This window comes from Bufo gargarizans, chromosome 3, assembly GCF_014858855.1.
Source record: "Bufo gargarizans isolate SCDJY-AF-19 chromosome 3, ASM1485885v1, whole genome shotgun sequence".
Classification (NCBI taxonomy): Eukaryota; Metazoa; Chordata; class Amphibia; order Anura; family Bufonidae; genus Bufo; species Bufo gargarizans.
Window position 1 is genome coordinate 503169535 of NC_058082.1, and position 27240 is coordinate 503196774.

The window sequence follows — 27240 nt, forward strand, 5'->3', positions numbered from 1 at the left end:
AGAACTTAAGGCCATCTGTCCACTAGCTGAAGCTCAACAGAGGATGGGTGTTGCAACAGGACATCGACCCAAAGCATAGAAGAAAATCAACAACAGAATGGCTTAAACAGAAGAAAATATGCCTTCTGGAGTGGCCCAGTCAGAGTCCTGACCTCAACCCGATTGAGATGCTGTGGCATGACCTCAAGAAAGCGAATCACACCAGAAATCCCAAGAATATTGCTGAACTGAAACAGTTCTGTAAAGAGGAATGGTCAAGAATTACTCCTGACCGTTGTGCACGTCTGATCTGCAACTACAGGAAACGTTTGGTTGAAGTTATTGCTGCCAAAGGAGGTTCAACCAGTTATTAAATCCAAGGGTTCACATACTTTTTCCACCTGCACTGTGAATGTTTACATGGTGTGTTCAATAAAAACATGGTAACATTTAATTAGTTATTAGTTTAAGCAGACTGTGATTGGCTATTGTTGTGACTTAGATGAAGATCAGATCAATTTTATGACCAATTTGTTCAGAAATCCATATCATTCGAAAGGGTTCACATACTTTTTCTTGCAACTGTAGGTGAACTGTTAACACAATCATGGAGCTTTGATGGCTGCTGATATAGGCAGTATCAGAGGTTGAGGATTGGTTCCCCTCTCTTGCCAGCAAACATCCAGAACAGGGTAAAGCTTTCCATGGAATTCGGCACGAAATGTATATAGAGGTATCAGTTCATCCGGGCTGTCTGCATTATAAAATGTAAGCTCCCCTTTCTCATAATTTAAGAAAATGCCAATGCGCTGCGGACGGGTTTGGATGGGCAGATAGACACTGGGAGATGTGAAGGCTTCGTAATAACGTCCTTCTTTAAGGCCAATGAGCCATGCTCCTGCTTCTGGCGATCGAATCATCTTTCCTTTACGGCTTACTGTGCCCTTCACCACACCGATTCTCCACTTCTGTTTGGCGCCAACGATTACTTCCCAGTAATGCTTGCCTGTGGAAAAGCCACGGGTTGCCAGCACACAGCTGCTGTTTTCAAAGCCCTCTGGATTGCTGCCACGACGGCCAGCGAGTGACTTGCACTGCACCACGGTATCTCCTCTGGATAGCTCCAGAAATGGATGCGCTGTGAGGGGGTCTAGTTTCAGAACCTCTGGAGCTACAGAATGAACAGAAGGTAAGCAGATTGTTAAAAATACATATGGTATAAGATTTTTCTGGAAGTTCATAAAATACCTTAAATGCGTTATCTCATGATTATTGTAAAAAATGAAAATCAGACATCATATAGTACATATATATTCCTGTATCTCTCATGGACCCAGAGATCTCCCTATTCAATTGCTCTGGTAGATTTGTTTCAAGCTGGCAGCTCAAGGGGCGTGCCCTTTCTGCTTTAGCTATCTCCCTATCACAGCTCAAGAGGCAGTTGAAGGATGGAACTGAGCGTGTGCATCCATCTCAGTGTGGTGGACAGAGAAATAAAGAGATCAAACAGCAGGTGGTGCTACACAGAAGGATTTCATTGAATAACTCAGTGGCAATACTACATTTTTAATGACATGCATTTACAAAAGTATTCAGATCCAGGTGCTGGTTTGAAAACTAGAATATTTTTTTGTGGCACAACCTCTTTAAAGGGAACCTATTGACAAGAAAGGCTTTGAGCATGAGATGCCTTAGAGCAGAGATGAGCAATCTCCAGCCCTCCTAACTACAACATCCATCATGCATACTTGCTATCAGCCTACAGCAGGGCAGGGTGGGTGTTGTAGTTTTACAACAGCTGGAAGGCCGCAGGTTGAGCGTCCCAGTTCTGTGCCATCACATGACTGTGTTTTGTACCGTGGCTTCACTGTGGTTGCTATTCCTGTGGTGGGATATGACTAATTGCACTATCCATGTTTAAAGGGGTTCTACAGTTTGTTCTGGATAGATCATTAGCATCTGATCAGCAGGGGTCCGACACCCGGGTTCTGCACTTTGTTTTAACTGATCATCTATCCTCTGGATAGATCAGCAGCATCTGATCGGCGGGGGTCCGACAGCCAGGACCCCCGCCGATCAGCTGTTGGAGAAGGCAGCGGCGCTCCAGCAGCGCCGCAGCCTTCTCACTGTTTACCGCTGGCCGAGTAACGTCACAACTTGTATCAACTGGCCTGGGCGGGGCTAAGCTCCATTCAAGTAAACAGAGCTTAGCCCCGCCCAGGCCAGTGATACTAGTTGTGACGTCACTCGGCCAGCGGTAAACAGTGAGAAGGCCGTGGCGCTGCTGGAGCGCCGCTGCCTTCTCCAACAGCTGATCGGCGGGGGTCCTGGCTGTCGGACCCCCGCCGATCAGATGCTGCTGATCTATCCAGAGGATAGATGATCAGTTAAAACAAAGTGCAGAACCCCTTTAAGTCATAACTGTGCAGTGACACCACTGTGTGCATTTACCTTCAGCAGTCGACATGTCTAGCTTAACAGCATGTGATGGAATTCTTAAGAAAATTGGCCCTGGTAAAAAGTACTGTTGGGGGGTGCGATTTGTGGTCAACAAAACTTGAACTTTCCTTAAAAGCTAAGCACACTTTCTCAACCAATTTTCATTGGCCCAACACTTCTAAAATCACTGCTATAATACATTTGTCTTTTTTAACGCAAATTTATTTTACATCACAATGTTGGTTATGCAAAAACTCCTTTAAAAAAGCACTCACACCAAAAAATGTGTTCTCTGGCTCATTAAAAATGTCCATGAGTGTAGTGAATGTAATCTGTATACCAGTGGCTGTGTTTGTGAGTTATTCACCTCATTCTGGTCCTCAGCTTTGTCATGTGACCAACTCTCTGACTCTTCAACTGACACATCGTCCCATGTATGGACAGGAAGTCCGTTTCTCTGTTCATGACTATGAGAACCTCCATGTGAGTCACATAGGAATGACAGGAGAAACTTCCTGTCCACATGGCAGACACTGTGTCCAGGGGTGGACTGGGAACTGAAAGTGGCCCTGGAAAAAAAACTAAAAGTGGCCTTGGAAAAAAAACTAAAAGTGGCCTTATGTTGTACGCGGGTCCACACTGACAGAAGGTTGGGCAACAGAAGTAGGGAGTGCCAGCAATACCATAGTGCAGCACAAAATACTGCCCCAGCAGAACCAAATACCACAGTGCAGCACAATATGCTGCCACATCAGAACCAAATACTGCAGCATAAAATACTGCTTTTCAATTGTATCACTGTCCTGAGGATGGCAATACAGTTGAAATCATGAGGGGACCTAGGGCTTCCATACAGGTGCCTAAGGACCTGATGCTCCTACCATTAATTAATACTGAGCACATCAGATTGTTATGTACCTGCAGGCAGCAATGAAGAGGGCTCTGGCGGCCCCCTGTTCATCAGCCCACCAGGAAATTTCCCTGTAGGCAAAGGCGTAGCTATAGGGGGTGCAGAGGTAGCAGTCGCTACCGGGCCCAGGAGCCTGAAGGGGCCCAAAGACCCTTGTGCCACATAAAAAGACACTGGCATTATTGGCTGGCAAGTGCATGCTGGTCAAGTTACCCCTCTGGCTGTAGGGAAAAGGGTAAGGCCAAGAATTTGGCATGGCAGGGGTGCGGTTTTTGCCTAAGGCAGCGCAAAGGCTATGTGCTTCCCTGCCCCTAATCACAAAGCACTGAGGGAAAGGGGGGCCCAAGCTGAACTCTAGCACCAGGGTCTATGAGCCCGTAGCTACGTCCCTGCCTGTAGGGTCTATGGCTAGTCCGCCCCTAGCTGTGTCAGTTGGAGAGTCAGAGTGTCAGTCATATGGTGTCAGTGCTCAGTAGATTACTCACTACAGCCACAGGGGAAAAAAGATTACCTTCACTACAGATAACATCTTGTACCTTTCTAACAGGCCAGAGAATACAATTTTTTGTGAGGGGGGCTTCTTTAAAGAGGCTTTCCAGGATTTTTATACTAATTATCTATCCTCAGGATAGGTTATTAGTATCTGATCGATGGTGGTCCGACACCTGGGACCCCTGCTGATCAGCTGTTTCAGGCACCGGAGCTCCAGTGAGCGTCGTGGCCTTCTCATAGCTGTTCCTAGGCCTTGTGACGATACGTTCATCAGTCACGTGGCTGAGGCACGGCTCAGCCCCACTAAAGTGAATGGGGCTGAGCATGATACCAAGCACAACCGCTATACAATGTACAACGCTGTGCTTGGTGAGCAAGAAGAAGGCTGCAGTGGTCCCCGGTGTCGGACCCCCACCGATCAGATACTGATAACCTATCCTGAGGATAGGTCATTGGTATCAAAATCCTGGAAAACCCCTTTAATTGTAAGGCTACTTTCACACTAGCGTTCGGGGCTCCGCTTGTGAGTTCTGTTTAAAGGCTCTCACAAGCAGCCCCGAACGCATCCGTACTGCTCCAATGCATTTTGAGTGAATGCGGATCCGCTCAGAGTGCATCAGTCTGGCACCATTTGGCCTCCGCTCCACTCAGCAGGCGGACATGCAGCGTTCGGGTGTCCGCCTGGCCGTGCGGAGGCAAACGGATCCGTCCAGACTTACAATGTAAGTCAATGGGGACGGATCCGTTTGAAGTTGACACAATATGGCTCAATTTCAAACGGATCCGTCCCCCATTGACTTTCAATGTAAAGTCTGGACGGATCCGTCCGAGCTACTTTCACACTTAGAATTTTTTCTAAAAATATAATGCAGACGGATACGTTCTGAACGTATCCCATCGTCTGCATTATAGGAGCGGATCCGTCTGTGCAGACACCAGACGGATCCGCTCAGAACGCAAGTGTGAAAGTAGCCTAATAGAATATTCATTTCTTGTAGATTATTCAATGTACGTAAAGATCCCTACTAGGCAGAATCCGACGGTGCAGGCGCTTCCAGACTGTCAGTTTAATGTCATCTTGTCGAAATCCAGGCTTAAAGGACACGGCACTATAAGAAGTGTCGGCACAGCGAGGGAGCGGGGGCTGACAACTGCGAGAGAAAATTTTACTTTACTTTACTTTAATAGTCACTTGCTTCATGTTAAAATGTTCCAGGTAAGTGTATTACTCACATGGATGTCACTGTGGCATAGTTCTGTCAACAGAAACAAAAGTGGTTACAAGATATTTAAAAAAGAAGCAAATAGTTATTTATCAGCATAATAAATCACTATAATGACTGACTGTCAGCTACAATCAGTATGGGGCCTCCATGGGACACTTCCCCATCTATACAGAACATGTACATGTTGGCTATTCATTTCATTGGAATCTGTCATGGCACACAGGGCATAACATCAAGAAGGTCTAATAAAAAGGCTTCTTTGCAACAGGGCAAACACAGCATGAACCTTTTATGAAATTCTCTGCTTACATGCTCTGCAGTGTGAACAGGAGTGTGAATGAACACATTAATCAGAACACCCGAGGATCCCTCCCATCTCTCTTCTTCTAGCTGCCAGCAGCTGGACACTGGGATTTTTTGCTTTACAAAGTAAAACAGTAGTTTTTCCCACAAAAGCCATTATTTGCTTAATATTATTTAGTGCATTATTATCTGGCAACATTGACCTCTTTATCTCTAACACTAGGGTTTTAGTTTTCTGGTATTGAGATCCGTCATAGGGGCTCAATACCGGAAAAAAATGCTTCAGTTTTGTCCCCATTCATTGTCCCATGGGGACAAAACTGAACAGAATGGAATGCTCTAATATGCATTCCGTTCCATTTAGTAGCGTTCCCATACCGGAGAGCAAACCGCAACAAGTTGTAGTTTGCTTTCCGTCCTGGGATGTGGAGCAAGAAGGATCTGGAATGACCCCAATGCAAGTCAATGGGTGTGGATCAGTGACACAATCTGACACAATAGAAAACAGATCCGTCCCCCATTGACTTTCAATAGAGTTCATGACGGATACGTCTTGGCTATGTTAAAGATAATACAGCCGGATCCGTTCATAACGGATGCAGATGGTTGTATTATCAGTAACGGAAGCGTTTTTGCTGAACCCTGCCGGATCCAGTAGAAACTCTAGTGTGAAAGTAGCCTAAGGCTACTTTCACACTAGCGTTTTGGCTTTCCGTTTGTGAGATCCGTTCAGGGCTCTGACAAGCGGTCCAAAACGGATCAGTTTTGCCCTAATGCATTCTGAATGGAAAAGGATCCGCTCAGAATCCATCAGTTTGCCTCTGTTCAGTCACCATTTTGCTCTGGAGGCGGACACCTGCAGTGTTTTGCTGTCCGCCTGACAAAGCGGAGCCAAACGGATCCGTCCTGACACAAAATGTAAGTCAATGGGGACGAATCCGTTTTCTCTCAGAGCGATCCGTCATTGCTATAAAGACATAATACAACCGGATCCGTTCATGACGGATGCATGCAGTTGTATTACTGTAACAGAAGCATTTTTGCAGATCCACGACGGATCCGCAAAAAACGCTAGTGTGAAAGTAGCCTAAGCCAGTTTTTATCAATTTCTACAGTAGTTTATTGGATTAAATGGCCACTAGGGGGCAGTGGAAAGCAGTAGTAAGCATGAGTAACTTCTCATGGAGAAAATACATCATTACTGTAAAGTACACCACAAAGCCACAGAAAGCTACCCATACACCAGGGACGGAACTGCGGGGCTACGAGCCTGGCTGTAAGGACTGGGCTTTACCTGCCTGTACAAACACAGGAATTTTACAATTATGCTACTTTCACATCAGCGGTTTTCCTCTTCTGTCACCCCACTAAAGTCATTTTTTTTGGGGGGCTAGTTACATTCCTTATAGTGCGATATATGCAAATAGAATGGTGTTACTTACTTTCATTCAGCCGTTTATTATAAAAACGAAGTTTTATAATATGTAAATCAGGTCACTACCTCGTCGTGTTGATTGACAGGGCCAGCCGCGATCTCCTCCTCCGGCCGGCCCTGTCAGCATTTTAAAAATCGCGTGCCTCTGTTCATTCGGCGCAGGCGCTCTGAGATGAGGAGGCTCGTCTCCTCAGAACTCCCTCAGTGCGCCTGCGCCGATGACGTCTTCTCTTTCGGTGATGTCATCGGCGCAGGCGCACTGAGGGAGTTCTGAGGAGACGAGCCTCCTCATCTCAGAGCGCCTGCGCCGAATGAACAGAGGCGCGCGATTTTTAAAATGCTGACAGGGCCGGCCGGAGGAGGAGATCACGGCTGGCCCTGTCAATCAACACGACGAGGGGGCGGTTTTTTGCGGCGGCTACCAGCAAGTAGACGCCCTACTTGCTGGTAGAGACCTGATTTACATATTATAAAACTTTGTTTTTATAAGAAACGGCTGAATGAAAGTAAGTAACACCATTCTATTTGCATATATTGCACTATAAGGAATGTAACTAGCCCCAAAAAAAAAAAATTACTATAGTGGGGTGACAGAAGCCCTTTAAGATCTGTTATTCATTGTCAATGGGGACAAAACTGAACAGAATTGAATACACCAGAATGCATTCTGTTCCGTTTGGTTGCATTACAATCCCATCATGGGGTGCGGAGCAAGACGGATCCGGCATGAAACATAATGTAAGTCAATGGTGCCGGATCCGTTTTTTTGGACACATAACAGATGCAGCCAGTTGTATTATCATGACGCAAGCGTTTTTGCTGAACCCTGCCGGATCCAGCAAAAACGCTAGTGTGAAAGTAGACTAAAAATCTATGTATAGTGGATTTTGGGAAGGGGTAAAAACATGTTCTTAGAGCTGTTTTTTATAGGTACTGCTTGTAAAAGCAAAGCCCTGTAAGACCTGTGATTTTCAAAAGCTAAATATGAATACGATTTCTGTAATTCTCATTTAGGCTACTTTCACACTAGCGTTTTTTGCGAATCAGTCATGGATCTGCAAAAATGCTTCAGTTAGAATAATACAACCACATGCATCCGTCATGAACGGATCCGGTTGTATTATGTCTTCTATAGCCATGGCGGATCCCTCTTGAACACCATTGAAAGTCAATGAGTGACGGATACGTTTTCTATTGTGTCAGAGAAAACGGATCCGTCCCCATTGACTTACATTGTGTGCCAGGACGGATCCGTTTGGCTCCGCTTTGTCAGACGGACAGCAAAATGCTGCAGGCAGCGTTTTGGTGTCCGCCCTAAGAGCGGAATGGAGACGGAACGGAGGCAAACTAATGCATTCTCAGCGGATTATTTTCCATTCAGAATGCATTAGGGCAAAACTGATCCATTTTGGAGCGCTTGTGAGAGTCCTGAACGGATCTCACAAACGGAAAGCCAAAACGCCAGTGTGAAAGTAGCCTGACATTTATGTAAGGTTTGGATTTTTTGTGATACACAAAAAGGCAGCTTAAAACTTAGGCTAGGTGTACATATATCAGTTTTGTGGGTGGGTTTTCTGGTGCCGGACACAACTGATATATGTGTATGTGCACTTTAGGTCCGGCATCTGTAGCCTGATAGCGCTGGACTGCAAAATGTAGCATACAGGGTTTTTCTGTCTGGTGTATTTGGCATCGCAACGAATGCGCCAGAGGAATATGAACATTCCCAGGGAAAACTATGGGATAAGTTCTAGCTTTAGTTTCCCTCAGACATTTTCTGCACCACCCCGGAGGGAAACAGGGACAGATAGCCAGACATATGTGAAGAAGTGGTTACAGCAAGAAACAGAATCCCCAATGTGGCCATTGACATCAGTGAGAAAACCAGTGCAATTGCGATACCATGATACTTCAGAGTTTTGGTAGTTGTGTGGGTCCTTCGTCTTTCTATCCTGTAATACACAGACCTGAAGGGCAATGTCTCACCTGGATGAAATGCAAGTGATTCTCATTTCCCAGGTTCTCCAGTTGCTTCTCTTTGTCTTGTACAATGCTCAGAATCTCATTTCTTTGCTGTAACTGGATCTCAATGGAATTGATGAGTTCTGTAGCTTTTGTGGATACCAGCTTGACAAAATGGGCCTCTTCTTCCGCAATGTATCGCTGGAGCTCACGGAATTCCTTGCAGATTAATCGCTGAAACACGTCTGATTCATTCTGCAAAGAAAGACAGCACTTGTTATTCTGGAGGCACTGTATGCGATTGCCATTATCATGTAGATTTGTTGCTCCATGGGCCCAACTTGATCACTCAGCAACTCTGCCGTTGAGGGAGATTTATCAAACTGGTGTAAAGTAAAAAAAAAAAATAATGTCTTAGTTGCCTATAACAACCGATCAGATTCCACCTTTCATTTTTCAAAGGAGCTCTGACTATGGTCTGAGTGGCTGACTATAAATTGAATTTTGTAGAGGATAATTTCTGTTTTTGGAAGAAAGCAGCCATGTTTTTATGGACAACCTCTTTAACCCCTTAGGCCTCATGCACACGACCGTTGTGTGCATCCGTGGCCGTTGTGCCGTTTTTTTTCGCGGACCCATTGACTTTCAATGGGTCCGTGGAAAAATCGGAAAATGCACCGTTTTGCAGCCGAGACCGTGATCCGTGTTTCCTGTCCGTCAAAAAAATATGACCTGTCCTATTTTTTTGACAGACAACGGTTCACGGACCCATTCAAGTCAATGGGTCCGTGAAAGAACACGGATGCACACAAGATTGGCATCCGTGTCCGTGATCCGTGGCCGTAGGTTGCTTTCATACAGACGGATCCGAAGATCCGTCTGCATAAAAGCTTTTTCAGAGGTGAGTTTTCACTTCGTGAAAACTCAGATCCGACAGTATATTCTAACACAGAGGCGTTCCCATGGTGATGGGGACGCTTCAGGTTAGAATATACTGAAAAACGGTGTACATGACTACCAGGCAGCAGGGGGCAGACCCCCCCTGTTTTTAACTCATTAGTGGCCAGTGCGGCCGCCCCCCCCCCCCTCCCTCCCCTGTAGTTAACTCATTGGTGGCCAGTGCGGCCCCCCCTCCCTCCCCTGTAGTTCACTCATTGGCGGCCAGTGGGCCCCCCTCCCTCCCCTGTAGTTAACTTGTTGGTAGCCAGCCCCCCCTCCCTCCCCTGTAGTTAACTCATTGGTGTCCAGTGGGCCCCCCCTCCCTCCGCTGTAGATAACTCGTTGGTGGCCAGTGGGCCCTCTCCCCTCCCTCCCCCTCCTAATTAAAATCGCCCCCCCCCTATCATTGGTGGTGGTACCGATCGGAGTCCCAGTGTAATCACTGGGGCTCCGATCGGTAACCATGGCAACCGGGACGCTACTGCAGTCCCGGTTGCCATGGTAGCTTAGCAATTTGTAGAAGCTTCATACTTACCTGCGAGCAGCGATGTCTGTGACCGGCCGGGAGCTCCTCCTACTGGTAAGTGACAGGTCTGTGCTATAGGCAATGCGCCGCACAGACCTTTCACTTACCAGTAGGAGGAGCTCCCGACCGGTCACAGACATCGCAGCTCTTCAGGTAAGTATGAAGCTTCTACAAATTGCTAAGCAACCATGGCAACCGGGACTGCAGTAGCGTCCCGGTTGCCATGGTTACCGATCGGAGCCCCAGCGATTACACTGGGACTCCGATCGGTACTCTCCACTGCCACCAATGATAGGGGGGGGCGATTTTAATTAGGAGGGGGAGGGAGGGGAGAGGGCCCACTGGCCACCAACGAGTTAACTACAGGGGAGGGGGGGGGGCGGCCGCACTGGCCACCAATGAGTTAACTACAGGATCCTCCAAAAATCAAGGAAGACCCACGGACGTAAAAACGGTCACGGATCACGGACCTACGGACCCCGTTTTTGCGGACCGTGAAAAAAAACTGTCGTGTGCATGAGGCCTTAATATCCAAGTCTTAAAAGGCCTGAAAGGGGTTGTCCAGCCATTTATATTGATCACCTATCATCAGAATAGGTCATCAATAACAGATCAGCGGGGGTCCGGCTACTGGCACCCTCGCCAATCAGCTGTTTGACCAAGAGGTGGCACGTCCTCATCATTACATGTATTGTCTTGTCTTTAGTGGTGGCGTAGTGTAATTAGAAGCACTTGCTTTATTCAAGAGAATGGAGTGAGTACTTCTATTAAACAGAAGACAAAGTGCAGTGTGATGAAGAGGAAGCCTCGCTCCTCTTCAAACAGCTGATCGGCAGGGGTGCCGGGTGTTAGACCCCTGCTGATCAGATATTGATGACCTATACCGATGATAGATCATCAATATAAATGGTGTCGGACCCTCACCGATCAGATACTGATGACCTATCCACAGTTATAACATTTTGGAAAACCCTTTTAATGACCAGCCACATTTTTTCGATTTAGGGGGAAAAGTTTAAATTATAGTGTAATTTATGATTTTTTTGTTATAGAAATATAGAAAAAAAGCAATTATTGGATTTTTTTTAAATTATTTTATAAGCTGTTCATGTTTCACAATAAATAACCTTATAAATTATTTTTTCAAGTTATTACGGTCATATGAATACCTAAGGCTACTTTCACACTGCCGTTTCAGGGTCCGCCTGTGAGATCTGTTTCAGGGCTCTCACAAGCGGCCCCAAACGGATCAGTTTAGCCCCATGCATTCTGAATGGATGCGGATCCATTCAGAATGCATCAGTTTGGGCTCCGTTCCACCTCCATTCCGCTCTAGAGGCGGACACCAAAACGCTGCTTGCAATGCTTACAATGTAAGTCAATGGGGATGGATCAGTTTACATTGACACAATATTGGTGCAATTGTAAACGGATCCGTCCCCCATTGACTTTCAATGTAAACTCAGGACAGATCCGTTTGACTTAGATTTTATTACTAATTTATGCAGACTGATCCGTACTGAACGGATACCATTGTTTACATTTATAGGTGCGGATCAGTCTGTGCAGATACCAGACGGAACGCAGGTGTGAAAGTAGCCTAATATGTGAATTTTTTTTAATGTGTGCAGAATAAAATGTGTTTAATACCAAATAACATTTTTAATTTCCATTTTTTGCACAGATTTTTAACAATTTTTATTATACTATTTATAAAAAAAATTTTAATACCATCATGGAATTACTTTATTTCACACATAATTGGGGAGATTTATCAAACTGGTCTAAGGGAACACTGGTTTAGTTGCTCATAGCAACCAATCAGATTCCACCTTTCATTTTCCAAAGGAGCTGTGAAAAGTGAAAGGTGGGATCTGATTGTTGCTACAGGTAACTAAGCCAGTTCTACTTTACAACAGTTTTGATAAATCTACCTCAATATATCAGCATACTCTATGCTAATACATTATGCTCTGTGGGGGTCATTTACTATCAATTCTATGCTTCTATTTTGCATCAATTTGTTGCACTATCCCTATTTTGCAACTTCTTTTATGCCTGTGCGACAATATTTGTCACATGCGCATTTTCACGCCACTTTCAAGGAGCATAAAATAAGGGCTAATTTACTCATTTTAGGCTAGAAAAAAGCATAAAAATTGCCAGAAAATGACGCCAGTCATGGGCTGGCGTAGATTTTCCAGCAGGTGCACGGACTAATTTATGATGAGGTGCATTCCCTGTCATAAATTAGGCACATCTTCTGGCAGCAACGCCGGCGTAAAAGAAAAAGTGTGCCGGCCGGGCGCATATTTCGGGTCCACGAAATGCGGTGCAAGAATGTCTGGGGCCCGTATCACGGATGTGGACCCATTCACTTGGTACCCCTGCCGATCAGCTGTTTTGAGAAGGCAGCGGAGCTCCTGTGAGTGCCACTGCCTTCTCGCAGCTTACCAAGCACAGTACCGTACGTTATATAGCGATTTTGCATGGTATCGCACTCAGCCCCATTCACCTCAACCTGAGGATAGGTCAGTCAGTATGAAAATCTTGGAAAACCCTTTAATAAATGACCCCCTGTGTCTCTATGACACAGGCTGCTGTTAGGACATCACAAGCCTGAGACCTCTTTCACACGACTGTTTTTTTTCCCCGTTTACGGACCGTTTTTTGTGTTCCGTATTTGGAACCATTCATTTCAATGGTTCCGCGAAAAAAAATGTACTCCGTATGCATTTCGTTTCCGTTCCGTTGAAAGATAGAACATGTCCTATTATTGCCCGCAAATCAAGTTCCGTGGCTCCATTCAAGTCAATGTGTCTGCGAAAAAAAAACAGAAATGCATCCGTATCCCTTCTGTTTTTATGGAACTATCTATTGAAAATGTTATGCCCAGCCCAATTGTTTCTATGTAATTACTGTATACGCCATAAGGAAAAACGGAACAGAAATGGAAACACAACGGAAACAAAAAACAGAACAACGGATCTGTGGAAAAAAAGTACCGCAAAACACTGAAAAAGCCATACGGTTGTGTGAAAGAGGCCGAACAGCAAGCCTACTGCACAGACAGCCCTGGGGGAAACCCAGTGACCTGATCATAGGAGGGTCTCCCCTTTGATCACCCCAAAGTATGTATGACAGCAGCAATCAAAAGGTTAACAGTCAACCCGAGTTGTGAAGCAGAGGCCTGCATTAGGAAACCTAGCTGTTAGTAACTTTTCGTTCTTAGTGCAGAAGTGCTCTGAGAGTTGTTAAACCCCCTTCAATAGGCCTCATTCACATGCCAGTGAATCATGGACGTGTGCTGTACGTGTTCTCCACAGACAGCGCATGTACCTATTCATGTTAATATGTGTATTCACACATCCGTGTTTTAGCACAGTCGGTGGTTTTAACGCGGAAGCATGCTCTATTTTGTCCGTGTTCACGGATCCATTACGACCATTATAGTCTATGGATCCATGAAAAACATGAATGCTATCTATGTTTCTTCCGCGTTGAGCAGTACAGTGTTCGTGAAACACGGAGAGCAAAAAACAGACACACGGATCCTTGAAGGACATCTTCACTGATCATCTTATCACAGATTACATCATGGGCACGGACAATTCTTTATAGCGACACCGACAGATGTCGTGGCAGACTGAGGGCATGCATCGTCGGACCTATAAATCTGACCTAAATGGTGCATAATCACACATATGAATAAACTATAATGTGTCAGTTGTGCAGTTCGGTTGCTGCCTCTACTACACTCGCACAGCATCCGGGCGTGAACATCGCCCAAATAATATGAGCTGTCGGTTACCAATCCTCTGAAGCCTTGTAGAGAAAATTGTATTACATCATGCCAACCAGAGTTTGTTATACAAAAGTAGTAGAGCTGTATATGATACAATCACCCGGCAGGATAGTAATAAAGTGGTGTTAAACTGCTGGAAAATATATCAACATTTCCTTGAAATCTATATACAGGATGATAGAAATAAGTCTCTGCAACCTTGAAATGTCCCTGGAAATTAGGGAAAGTTGGCAACCATGTAAAGTTTCAAAGTCATCTGGGAGAGATTATTCTATGTAAATAATCAGTGTACTACCCTCTGTCACTGCAGGTGTGTGTACCACACCCCTAGAGTTGTACCAATACCTCTCTCCGGCTGCTAATCTCAGTCACATGTTGCGCTCTCCCATGGTGGTGTTGTTTGGGTCTCAGAAATACCTTAACTCAGATATAAGACAGTGGGGGTCATTTACAAAGAACTGCGTTTTATGACGGTCTTTGATTTCCCCTAGCCGCTGCCACAGGATGCACCTCATTTATGGCGAGGTGGTGTGCGCCTCGTCCTAAATTAAGCACACCTCCAGCAGCTATAAGGCCAGACACACAAGAGCGAGTCCAGCATGTGAAACTCGCAGCGTGTGTCAGTGTGAGGTCCTGTTCAGACCTCGCTCCTCTGACAGGATTGCACAGCATTATAATGATTTATACTGCATTCTGACCCTGAATCTACTGAATTACACTGACATAATGCCATCAGTGTAATACAATACATTCCAGGTCTCGGAGGGACACACAGCATTATAAATCATTATAAAGCCTCATTCACACATCAGTGTTTTGATCAGTAACTTCCATCAGTGATTGTGAGCCAAAACTAGGATTGGAGCCTCCACAGAGATAAGGTATAAGGGAAAGATCCGCACCTGTTCTGTGTTTAGAGCCACACCTGGTTTTGGCTCAAAATGACTGCTGGAAATCACTGACCGAACACTGACGTGTGAATGAGGCATAATGCTGTGTAATCCTGTCGGAGGAGCGGAGGTCAGAACGGGACCCCACACTGACACTCTTTGAGTTTCGCGCACTGAACTTGCTCTTGTGTATCTGGCCTAAGGGGAGCAGAAGTTGCAGCTACACAGTTTTTTCTGTCAAATAAGAGGATGGCAGAACTATGAAGGACTAGTGACATTTCGGTCCGACAGCCATACACATGAAATAGTTGTCGGGTGACTACTATTTCTTGCAGTTCCACTATTAGGCCTAGTTCACACGAACGTTTTTTTTTGCGAGTGTACGGACCATTTTTCTGTTCCGTATACGGAACCATTCATTTCAATGGTTCTGCAAAAAAAACTGAATGTACTCCGTATGCATTCCGTTTCTGTTTTTCCTGTTCCGTTGAAAGATAGAACATGTCCTATTATTGCCCACAAATCACGTTCCGTGGCTCCATTCAAGTCAATGGGTCCGCAAAAAAACGGAACACATACGGAAATGCATCCGTATGTCTTCCATATCCGTTCCGTTTTTTCTGAGCCATCTATTGAAAATGTTATGCCCAGCCCAATTTTTTCTATGTAATTACTGTATATGGCATACGGAAAAACGGAAAGGAAACGGAAACACAACGGAACTCAAAAACGGAACAACGAATCTGTGAAAAACGGACCGCAAAAAACTATAAAAGCCATACGTTCGTGTGAACTAGGCCTTAACGTGCGTACTCAGCTCAGCCGAGTATGCTTATTTGTTTATTTGGTGAATGAGGCGATGCCAGACACATTTTGAGGCTCAAAGGCTCAGGTAGACTGAAATGTATCATACCCGATCCTTCTTTCCCATTGGGGCAGATGCCATAAGATCATCAGCTGTTTCCACAGATCTCAATAGATCCATTCATCTCCACCTGTCCCTGTATAAACATAATCTAGGTGTAACTAAATGCGCTGTTATGAGGATACTGCTTTCCTCAAGTGACCACGTGCCCAGAGATAATATTATGAATGATATCAGCTAGCACAAGACATGAGTCATTGGTTTGCTTGTTCTTCTATAGTCTTGAGTTTAGAAAGGGGGAGTCAGTCTGTGGGTAGGACCCCTGCTAATGTACCAGAGCAGCCTTATCTCAATCCCTATGAAGGACAAGCCACAAGGACACTTACCTCCATGATTCAGTGTGACTGTAACCTAATCACCATGTGGGAGCGGCGATTGTGTAAACTTCTAGAAAGCACACAATGAGCTCACGTTATACTAGCACAAACAAGGCATTCTGCTAAATAACAGGAAACGGTGAAATGGAAAGTTCCTACTGGAAATATAACCTAATGAATCTACAAATCTACCAGTCATTTAGGTATTGTGCACTAAAATCCCATTTACACAGGCCAACTGTCCAGGCAGTTATCAGGAAAGAACTATTCTTATACCTGTTATTTGTCAGCGCATCAGAGTAGGAGAGAGCTGCATTTCCATGAAGCAATCACCTCCCCTGTATGGGGAAGAACAATCGCTGCTGTGATCGCTCATCTCCATATACAGTGCTGCCCATAATTATTCATACCCCAGGCAAATTTTGACTTAAAGTTACTTTTATTCAACCAGCAAGTTATTTTTTGACAGGAAATGACATAGGTGTCTCCCAAAAGATAATAGGACGATGTACAAGAGGCATTATTGTGGGGAAAAAACATTTCTCAGCTTTTATTTACATTTTAAGCAAAAAATACAAGATGTTCCGCACTGTGGAAAATCTCAGAGGACGTGGTCGGAAGCCAAAAGTGACACCTGTGCTAAGGAGACAGACGAGATGCCGGGCTACGCGATCAAGTGGACTAAGGTGAGTTAAATAATTTTTATTTATTTTTTTAACCCCTCCAGCGCTATTTTACTATGCATTCTATATTCAGAATGCTATTATTTTCCCTTCTAACCATGTTATAAGGGAAAATAATAATGATCGGGTCTCCATCCCGATCGTCTCCTAGCAACCGTGCGTGAAAATCGCACCGCATCCGCACTTGCTTGCGGATGCTTGCGATTTTAACGCAACCCCATTCATTTCTATGGGGCCTGCGTTACGTGAAAAACGCACAAAATAGAGCATGCTGCGATTTTCACACAATGCATAAGTGATGCGTGAAAATCACCGCTCATGTGAACAGCCCCATAGAAATGAATGGGTCGGTATTCAGTGCGGGTGCAATGTGTTCAACTCACGCATCGCATCCGCGCGGAATACTCGCCCGTGTGAAAGGGGCCTAAGGTGGTCCAAAACGGATCAGTTTGCATTCTTAATGGAAAAGGATCCGCTCAGAATGCCTCCGTTCCGTTGCTTTCAGCGTTCTGGTGTCCGTCTGATGAAACTGAGCCAAACGGATCCGTCCTGGCACACAATGTAAGTCAATAGGGACGGATCTGTTTTTACTGACACAATCTGACACAATAGAAAACGAGTCCGTCCTCCATTGACTTTTAATGGTGTTTAAGACGGATCCGTTTTGGCTATGTTAAATATAATACAAACGGATCCGTTCTGAGCGTATGCATGCGGTTGTATTATCTGAACGGATCCGTCTGTGCAGATCCATGATGGATCCGCACCAAACGCAAGTGTGAAAGTAGCCTAAACTAGGCAATATCTTAAAGGCTTACTGTAGTTCACATTAGTCAAAGTATTCCTAAATGTAATATTGTACAGTATATATAGAAATTATAATCTCTAGTATAGTCCAGTCGTGAAATTGCATACAAATACACACACACATATATATACACACATATATACAGGTCCTTCTCAAAAAATTTGCATATTGTGATAAAGTTCATTATTTTCTGTAATGTACTGATAAACATTAGACTTTCATATATTTTAGATTCATTAAACACCAACTGAAGTAGTTCAAGCCTTTTATTGTTTTAATATTGATGATTTTGGCATACAGCTCATGAAAACCCCAAATTCCTATCTAAAAAAATTAGCATATCATGAAAAGGTTCTCTAAACGAGCTATTAACCTAATCATCTGAATCAACTAATTAACTCTAAACACCTGCAAAAGATTCCTGAGGCTTTTAAAAACTCCCAGCCTGGTTCATTACTCAAAACCGCAATCATGGGTAAGACTGCCGACCTGACTGCTGTCCAGAAGGCCATCATTGACACCCTCAAGCAAGAGGGTAAGACACAGAAAGAAATTTCTGAAGGAATAGGCTGTTCCCAGAGTGCTGTATCAAGGCACCTCAGTGGGAAGTCTGTGGGAAGGAAAAAGTGTGGCAGAAAACGCTGCACAACGAGAAGAGGTGACCGGACCCTGAGGAAGATTGTGGAGAAGGACCGATTCCAGACCTTGGGGGACCTGCGGAAGCAGTGGACTGAGTCTGGAGTAGAAACATCCAGAGCCACCGTGTACAGGCGTGTGCAGGAAATGGGCTACAGGTGCCGCATTCCCCAGAAACAGCGGCAGAAGCGCCTGACCTGGGCTACAGAGAAGCAGCACTGGACTGTTGCATGTCATTCGGAAATCAAGGTGCCAGAGTCTGGAGGAAGACTGGGGAGAGGGAAATGCCAAAATGCCTGAAGTCCAGTGTCAAGTACCCACAGTCAGTGATGGTCTGGGGTGCCATGTCAGCTGCTGGTGTTGGTCCACTGTGTTTTATCAAGGGCAGGGTCAATGCAGCTAGCTATCAGGAGATTTTGAAGCACTTCATGCTTCCATATGCTGAAAAGCTTTATGGAGATGAAGATTTAATTTTTCAGCACGACCTGGCACCTGCTCACAGTGCCACAACCACTGGTAAATGGTTTACTGACCATGGTATTACTGTGCTCAATTGGCCTGCCAACTCTCCTGACCTGAACCCCATAGAGAATCTGTGGGATATTGGGAAGAGAAAGTTGAGAGACGCAAGACCCAACACTCTGGATGAGCTTAAGGCCGCTATCGGAGCCTCCTGGGCCTCCATAATACCTCAGCAGTGCCACAGGCTGATTGCCTCCATGCCACGCCGCATTGAAGCAGTCATTTCTGCAAAAGGATTCCCGACCAAGTATTGAGTGCATAACTGAACATAATTATTTGAAGGTTGACTTTTTTTGTATTAAAAACACTTTTCTTTTATTGGTCGGATGAAATATGCTAATTTTTTTAGATAGGAAATTTGGGTTTTCATGAGCTGTGTGCCAAAATCATCAATATTAAAACAATAAAAGGCTTGAACTACTTCAGTTGGTGTTTAATGAATCTAAAATATATGAAAGTCTAATGTTTATCAGTACATTACAGAAAATAATGAACTTTATCACAATATGCTAATTTTTTGAGAAGGACCTGTATACACACATATATATATATATACACACACACACACACAAAGAAAAACCCACAATGGTCACTGACAAGAGTAATAATAAATGTCAGATCACACCATCCGTCGCTGTATTAGCCAAAGTGGACTTAATGAAAGATTAACGAGGAGGAAACCACTGTTACAAACAAATCATAAAGCGAGACTGGAATTTGCCAAAATGCATATTGACAAGCCGCAAACCTTCTGTGATAATGTCCTTTGGACACATGAGCGAAAACTAAGAAGTTGTCTTACATTTACAAGCGGCGGTGGATCCACTGAAGTTATGTAGAGGCCGGCGACTCTTTATAACTCTGTCGGATCCACCGCCAGGTTTAGGGGTTATTAAGACCGGCTTCTAAAACTCCGGTCTTAATAAATGTGCCCCATTGTACCTGAAACATGGAGGAGGCTCACTTACCCTAAGTTCACACCTGAGCGTTTTACAGCGCGTTCAAACGCGCTGTAAAACGCTCAACACGTGAAAACCAATGCTTCCCTATGGCCCTGGTTCACACTTGAGCGTTTTACAGCGCGTTTGAACGCGCTGTAAAATGCCCGACGCATAAACAAGTTCTTGAGCTTTTTTGGGGGCGTTTGTCGTGCGTTTTGGCCATAGACTTATTGGACAACACTGCAGTCAATCACACAAACGCGCGTCAAACGCGCGTTTACTATTGCAAAAAACGCGCATAAAAACGCGTCTCAGAAACGCTCAGGTGTGAACCCAGGGTCATGTTTTGGGGATGCTTTGCTGCATCTGGCACAGGGTGTCTTGAATCTGTGCAGAGTCTAATGAAATCTCAAGACTATCAAGGCATTCTGGAGCGAAATGTGCTGCTCAGTGTCAGAAAACTTGCTCTCAGTAGAAGGTCATGGGTCCTCCAACAGGATAATGACCCAAAACACACAAGAATGGCTAAGAGCAAAGCATTGGACTATTCTGAAGTGACCTTCTATGAGCCCTGATCTAAATCCTATTGAACATCTGTGGAAGGAGCTGAAATATGCAGTCTGGAGAAGCCATCCTTCAAGCCAGAGACAGCTGGAGCAGTCTGTCACAAGGAGTGGGCCAAAACACCTGTGGACAGGTGCACTGCAGAAGTCTCATTGAGAGTTACAGAAATTGCTTGTTTGCCTCAAAAGGTTGTGCAACAAAATATTAAGTCAAAGCCTCATTCACAAGTCAGTGTTCAGTCAGTGACTTCCATCAGTGATTGTGAGCCAAAACCAGGGGCGGCTCTAAACACAGAACAGGTGCAGATCTTTCCCTTACGCTGGGTTCACACCTAGGCGTTTCTCAAACGCGCGTTTCTATGCGCGTTTTTGTCGCGCGTTTTATGTGCGTTTTTTTTAATAGTGAACGCGCGTTTGACGCGCGTTTGGGTGATTGACAGCAGTGTTGTCCAAAGAGTCTATGGCCCAAACGCGCGTCAAACGCGCCAAAAAAAGCTCCTGTACTTGTTTGAGCGTCGGGCGTTTTACAGCGCGATCGTACGCGCTGTAAAACGCCCAGGTGTGAACCCTTCCCATAGGGAATCATTGGTTCTTGCCTGTTGTGCGTTTTACAGCGCGTAGGAACGCGCTGTAAAACGCTCAGGTGTGAACCCAGCGTTACCCTAAGTTCACACCTGAGCGTTTTACAGCGCGTTCCTACGCGCTGTAAAACGCTCAACAAGGAGAAACCAATGCTTCCCTATGGGAATGGTTCTCACCTGGGCGTTTTACAGCGCGTACGATCGCGCTGTAAAACGCCCAACGCTCAAACAAGTTCTTGAGCTTTTTTGGGGGCGTTTGTCGCGCGTTCCCGCACATAGATATTCGGGAACGCGCGACAATGTGTGCACGCCTGTCTCTGTATGCGCGATTGTAAACACCCGTACAATCGCGCATACAGAGCGCTCGTTTCAGAACGCTCAGGTCTGAACCCAGGGTTAGACCTTATGTCTCTGGAGGCTCCAATCCTGGTTTTGGCTCACAATCACTGATGGAAATCACTGATCAAAACTGACTTATGAACGAGGCATAAGGGTACCACCATTTTTGTCCAGGCCAGTTTCATTAGTTTGTATTTTAAAATATTCTGTTGAACCACAAATCAAAACACAACTGTCCCTGCGCTTTGAGTCCTGTGAGAACAGCACATTACAAATGTTTGTCGATGTCATAAGCAATGTCTGATTTTCAGTAAATTTTTATTTATTATTACTAGGGATGAGCGAATCGACTTCGGATGCAACATCCAAAGTCGATTCGCATAAAATACTTCTAATACTGTGCGGAGCAGGAGCTCTGTACAGTATTAGAATGTATTGGCTCCGATGAGCCAAAGTTATTGCTTCGCAAAGTCTTGCGAGACTTTGAGCAATAACTTCATAAATTAATTTGTAAAATAACATTTCCCGAATTCGGGTTCGGTTCCAAGGTACCACGAGTTCGGGAAATGTTTTTTTCCAGTACAAATTAATTTATTAAGTTATTGCGCAAAGTCTCGCAAGACTTCGCGAAGCAATAACTTCGGCTCATCTGAGCCAATACATTCTAATACTGTACAGAGCTCCTGCTGCATACAGTTTTAGAACAAAGTTTTATGCAAATTGACTTCGGATGTTTCATCCGAAGTCGATTCGCTCATCTGTAATTTTTACTTTTGTCAGTTTCAACTTATTTCAAGTGACTATTGTGGGTTTTTCATCCTTTATGAACCAACAATTTTGTCCACGTGTGTACATATACACATTTTACAGTTGAGTACAAAATCGGCTTTTTGTGTGCGTTACCCTCTACATTACTATTCATAAAATACAGGCTGCCATGTGTGCTGGTGAATACACGCAAGCTATTAGATATGTTGAAGCCTGCAATTGGAGCAATTCTCATTCAGGCTACACACACATAGCTGTTAAAACCAGACAAACTAGCAATTTGTCATGGCTGTTTTTCAACCATTTATTTTCTGTCTGTCTGTCCGTTTTTAATGGCTGTTTTGCATCTGTTTTTTATGGCTGTTAAAAATGGACATCAAAAACAAATGCATTTCATTGGCTTTTTAAATAAAATCCCAGCCCCTGCGGTGCCCTCAATATATATAATGTCCCTCATCGTGGCCCCCAGCTGTAATAATGTCCCCCATAGTCGCCCCAGCAGTAATAATGTCCCCCATAGTGGCCCCAGCAGTAATAATGTCCCCCATAGTGGCCCCAGCAGTAATAATGTCCCCCATAGTTACCTCCAGTGTCCCTCATCGTGGCCCCCAGCTGTAATAATGTCCCCCATAGTGGCCCCAACAGTAATAATGTCCCCCATAGTGTCCCTCATCGTCGCCCCAGATGTAATAATGTCCCCCATAGTGCCCCCAATGTCCCTTATAGTGGTCCTCAGCTGTAATGGATTTATTTTTTAGCACAAAAAAAACAAAAAACACTCGCCTCATCCAGTCCTTTCTTGATTGTGAAGGACCTCTGCTAAGCGTGATGACATCATTGCACGCTCCCAGCATGATCGCGTGGTGACGTCATCACACTGAGTGCAGATCCTTCACAATCAAGAAAGGAGCGACTGCCTCTGTGCGTGCAAATGGATGAGGTGAGTGAGTTAAACTTTTTTTTTCAACCCCTAAAAGGCCATTTTGAACTAGTGTACCCGTTTTTAGCAGCGGTTAGACGGGTGCACTACTTAAACAACCGTCACGTGGCCATTTTTTTTTAAACATTTCTTTATTCGGATGTATGAGGCATACAGTCATATAACACAGTAGGTATACACGTGGCCATTTTTAATGTTCATGTGCATGTTCCCTTAGGTTATTGGGGGTAATTAACGGGGTTGTCCGACCCCCAAGAAAAATTATGACCAGAAAATTAAAAAAAAAACAAGTCATCTGTCCAAAACCCAGTACCAAGGCTTCCATCCCTGCTGCTTCTGGTCCTCTGTGATGATGTCCCGTGCATGGTCACATTGACCAATGCAGCCATTCACTGGCTTTAGCAGTGATAACTTCCTGAGCGGCACATGACCAATGAGCCTCTGCTTGGTAAAATGTACCTGTAGCTAATTATTTCTTTTAATAGGATGACATAAGCTGCATTTTAGTTGACAAGAAACACCAGACTAGGCCAAACCAGTCCTTTGATAGTGTACCCCAGGTTAATGCGCCTACTCACTAAGATCCGGGTCTTGTTGTTGGTAAGTTTGCTTATATGTTCCTCCAGACCTCTTCTCTCTTTCTGCAGCTCCGTCATCAGTGCAGACACTTCTTCCTGTAAAGCATCATGACAGAATAATGTATTCTGCGGCAACTGGAAAAAAAACAACGTCATAACAGCACAGGGCGGCTATACCATGATTTTCTGGGCCAACAAATATTAATGAATTGCCCAATGTGCGGGCTATCTGGATGTCGGGTACAGGAAAATACCGCCCAGCGAAGTGAATTCTAATGAGATGGGCGTCTCTAAGGATCCGGCAGTTGGGGCGCGGCTGGGCACGAATGCGCCGCAAAGAACGCCCCTTGGGCACAAAGGACAGTTGATTGACAGGTGATTATAAAGATTATTTTTCACGGTTTACAATGCGCACATGGAAAATACTTATATGAATTGGAAACTTATTACAAGACCTAGGAGGGCATATAAAGATCTAAATATGCTCAGAAGGCCTGACAGTGTCCCTTTAAAGGGATTCTGTCACCTCCTTTTACGATTTTAAGCTGGTACCATCGCTATGTTGACTAAAGTAGCTTATTTCCAGGACTCTTCTTTTTACTTTATTTTGTTTAGTAGTTTTGATGTAAAAGCGATTTTTATGTTATGCTAATTAGGGTCCAAGGTGCCCAGAGGGGCGTTTTTCTCACTCTCCGGTGCCCAGTGACGCCTCCTGATTATCAAATAACCTCCCACAGCCCGGCAAACGGTTCCGCCCCCTCCTGTCAGCGGCCAGAAAACTCGCGCAGGCGCAGTACCGCCTGCGCGATCATCAACGTCCTGAGGGCAACAGCGCTCAGGTCACATCACTGGGCTCGGCGCATGCCCAGTGAGACTTTTGAGGCTGTTGCCCTCAGGAGGCTGATGATCGCGCAGGCGGTACTGCGCCTGCGCGAGTTTTCTGGCCGCAGACAGGAAGAAGAACGGGGCATTTCTATAAGGTAGACTATGACGTGGGGAGGGGGTGGAACCGTTTGCCGGGCAGTGGGAGGTTATTTGATGATCAGGAGGCGTCACTGGGCACTGCAGGGGGCGTCACTGGGCACCGGAGAGTGAGAAAAACGCCCCTCTGGGCACCTTGGACCCTAATTAGCATAACATAAAAATCGCTTTTACATCAAAACTACTAAACAAAATAAAGTAAAAAGAAGAGTCCTGGAAAAAGGCTTACTTTAGTCAACATAGCGATGGTGCCAGCTTAAAATCGTAAAAGGAGGTGACAGAATCCCTTAAAGGCCTCATACACACGTCCGTTTTTTCAGATTCCGTTCCGTTTTTAGCATATACGGAACCATTCATTTCAATGGATCCGCAAAAAAAAAACGGAAGGTACTCTGTATGCCTTCCGTTTCTGTATTTCCGTTTTTACATTCAAAGATAGAACATGTCCTATTATTGTCTGCATAACGGACAAGGATAGTACTGTTCTATCAGGGGCCAGTTGTTCCGTTCCGCAAAATACGGAATGCCCACGGATGTCATCCGTATTTATTGCGGGTCCGTTTTTTGAGGACCGCAAAATATTGAAAAAGCCATACGGTCGTGTGCAAGAGGCCTAACAGGGCCAGGTAGTGGTAAAGCAGTCAGGGAGGGGACTGGCCACAGAAAGGAGTGGAGGAAGGGTGCAACAAGAGCAACAGTTTGGTCCTCATTGCACTAAAAGCTCAATTTGCATATTCAGAAAAAGTATCATAACTCCAGAATGGAGCCTCAGATCAACAAAATAAAAGCATGATTTTAATCAGATGAACTACAGCTATGTGTCTATGGAAATAGTTGGATGGGGGGGGGGGGGGGGGGGTCGCTGGCGATTTGTTACCGCAAGTAAAAAAAGTTGTGTTCCAGTGTATTGCAAGTCATAAAATGTCAAATTTACCTTCATTCTGCTATACACACTGGTCAGTGGTGTGACTGAGTGTTGTCGGTGGTCCCCAATAGTTCCACATAAGCCACAGATGACTTCCTGGTCCTGTTCACAGTATAGGCAGAGTGGGTTATTATGATTAGGACACATCTCTGCTGTGGTTTGCTCCTCGCTCAGTATCTTCAAGGTCTCAATAAGATGGTTCAGTGTAACGTTAGGAGGAGAGGAGCTGTAGTCCACTTCTTGCCGACACACGGGGCAAAGGAGGTGGATGTGCGATTCCTTCATCAGTCCCAACAGGCAGTCCCTGCAGTACGAGTGGCCACACTGCAACATAACGGGGTCCTTAAACACCTCCAGGCAGATCGGACACGTCAACTGGTTTTCCAGGACAGGAAGCCTTATATTACAAGCCATTCTTCTTAATATGGATCTGTTACAGAACATTACAAACATGGAATAACCTCCATAGATAATAATGGAAAATAGTACATGAAGAGGAATTATAAGATTATTTAGATTATAAGAAGAAAATTCCTGTGTATCTTTAATTTCCATTGAAAGTCCAGTTTGGAGCCTCAGTCTCAAAGGTCATTAGGATTAATGGGGTTTAAAGGATTAAAGTGGTTTTCCAGGAGTACAATATTGATCAGATAGGTCATCAATATGTGATCAGTGGGGGGCGACTCCCGGCACCCCCATCGATCAGCTATTTGAGAAGGCACTGTGGGTAGGTCATCAGTATCAAAATCATGGAAAACCTATTTAAAGAAGATTTACACACATACCAAGCACAGCGCCGCACATTGTATAGTGGCTGTGCTTGGTATTGCAGACCAGGTCCATTCACACATTCACATAGGCCACGTGCCACGTGACCGATATACATAACATCACTGGTCTGAGCACTGTGGCCTCTTCAAACAGCTCATCGGCGGGGGTCCACCAATCAAATATCGATGATCTATCTTGAGGATAGGCAATCAATATTCTCCTCCCGGAAAACCCCTTTAATTTGTGGAAGAGTGCTGCATGAGCCTACCTCTGCATGTAACAGTGTGCCATCTTCAGGGTGTACAATACGCACTAAAGACAAATTTTCCTGATTTCCTGCACATTTAGAACGCTGATAATTAAAAACTGTAAAGCCTGTTTTTTTTTATAAAAGTTAACAAAATCATCTAAGAAAGTATATTACAAAAAAACTTCTATTCACTTCCCCTACACATAAAAAGCACTAGTGGCAGTAAACGTGCAGCACTTAATTTCACATGTAGAATATTTTTTTTACATATTGAAAAATATATTGGAGCATGGGACCCCCAATTGCAACAGTACCTCCAGCAGACCAGGGGCCTTAAAACAAGAGTCGCCAGTGACAGACTTCTTTACGAATTCATTCGCAGTTCGCCCCCAGAGTTCCTTCCATTGTTCCCAGTGTGTAATATATGTGATCTGTCGATCAACGATATATCACAAACTGGTGACATTTATGAGAAATACAAGGTTTACCCCTAATCTGAAGAGCATACCTGCTGTATGGTCAGCGAGCCCCCAGCATGGTCCTTGGGAATGTACGTATTGTACTGGTGTGCTCCTTATCTAGCAGTCATGTGAGGCGGGCGCAGTTGTTTTGTAAGCTAATAGTGGCGGGGAGGTACTGCGAGGAACCAGGCATTAGTAGAACACCAGCTTTATTAACCCTATCATTGATTTGGTTTTCCAAATGAAGACTGCAGCAAGGCTTTATGCACACGACCGTATTTTCAGTCTGCGTTCGATCTGCATTTTTTTTACGGACACATTCATTTCTATGGGGCCACAAAAAAT

General features: G+C 44.7%; 1 protein-coding gene across 1 annotated transcript; it reads right to left on the bottom strand.

The window, feature by feature from the left end:
* Positions 1 to 569: 569 nt before the first annotated feature.
* Positions 570 to 25827, bottom strand: TRIM50 (tripartite motif containing 50). Its single transcript, XM_044287647.1, is given in 5 exon segments — positions 570 to 1150; positions 4847 to 4994; positions 8771 to 9001; positions 23508 to 23603; positions 25423 to 25827. Coding segments are annotated over 5 exon segments (1446 nt in total). The 3' UTR covers positions 570 to 584.
* Between the last annotated feature and the right edge of the window lie 1413 nt (positions 25828 to 27240).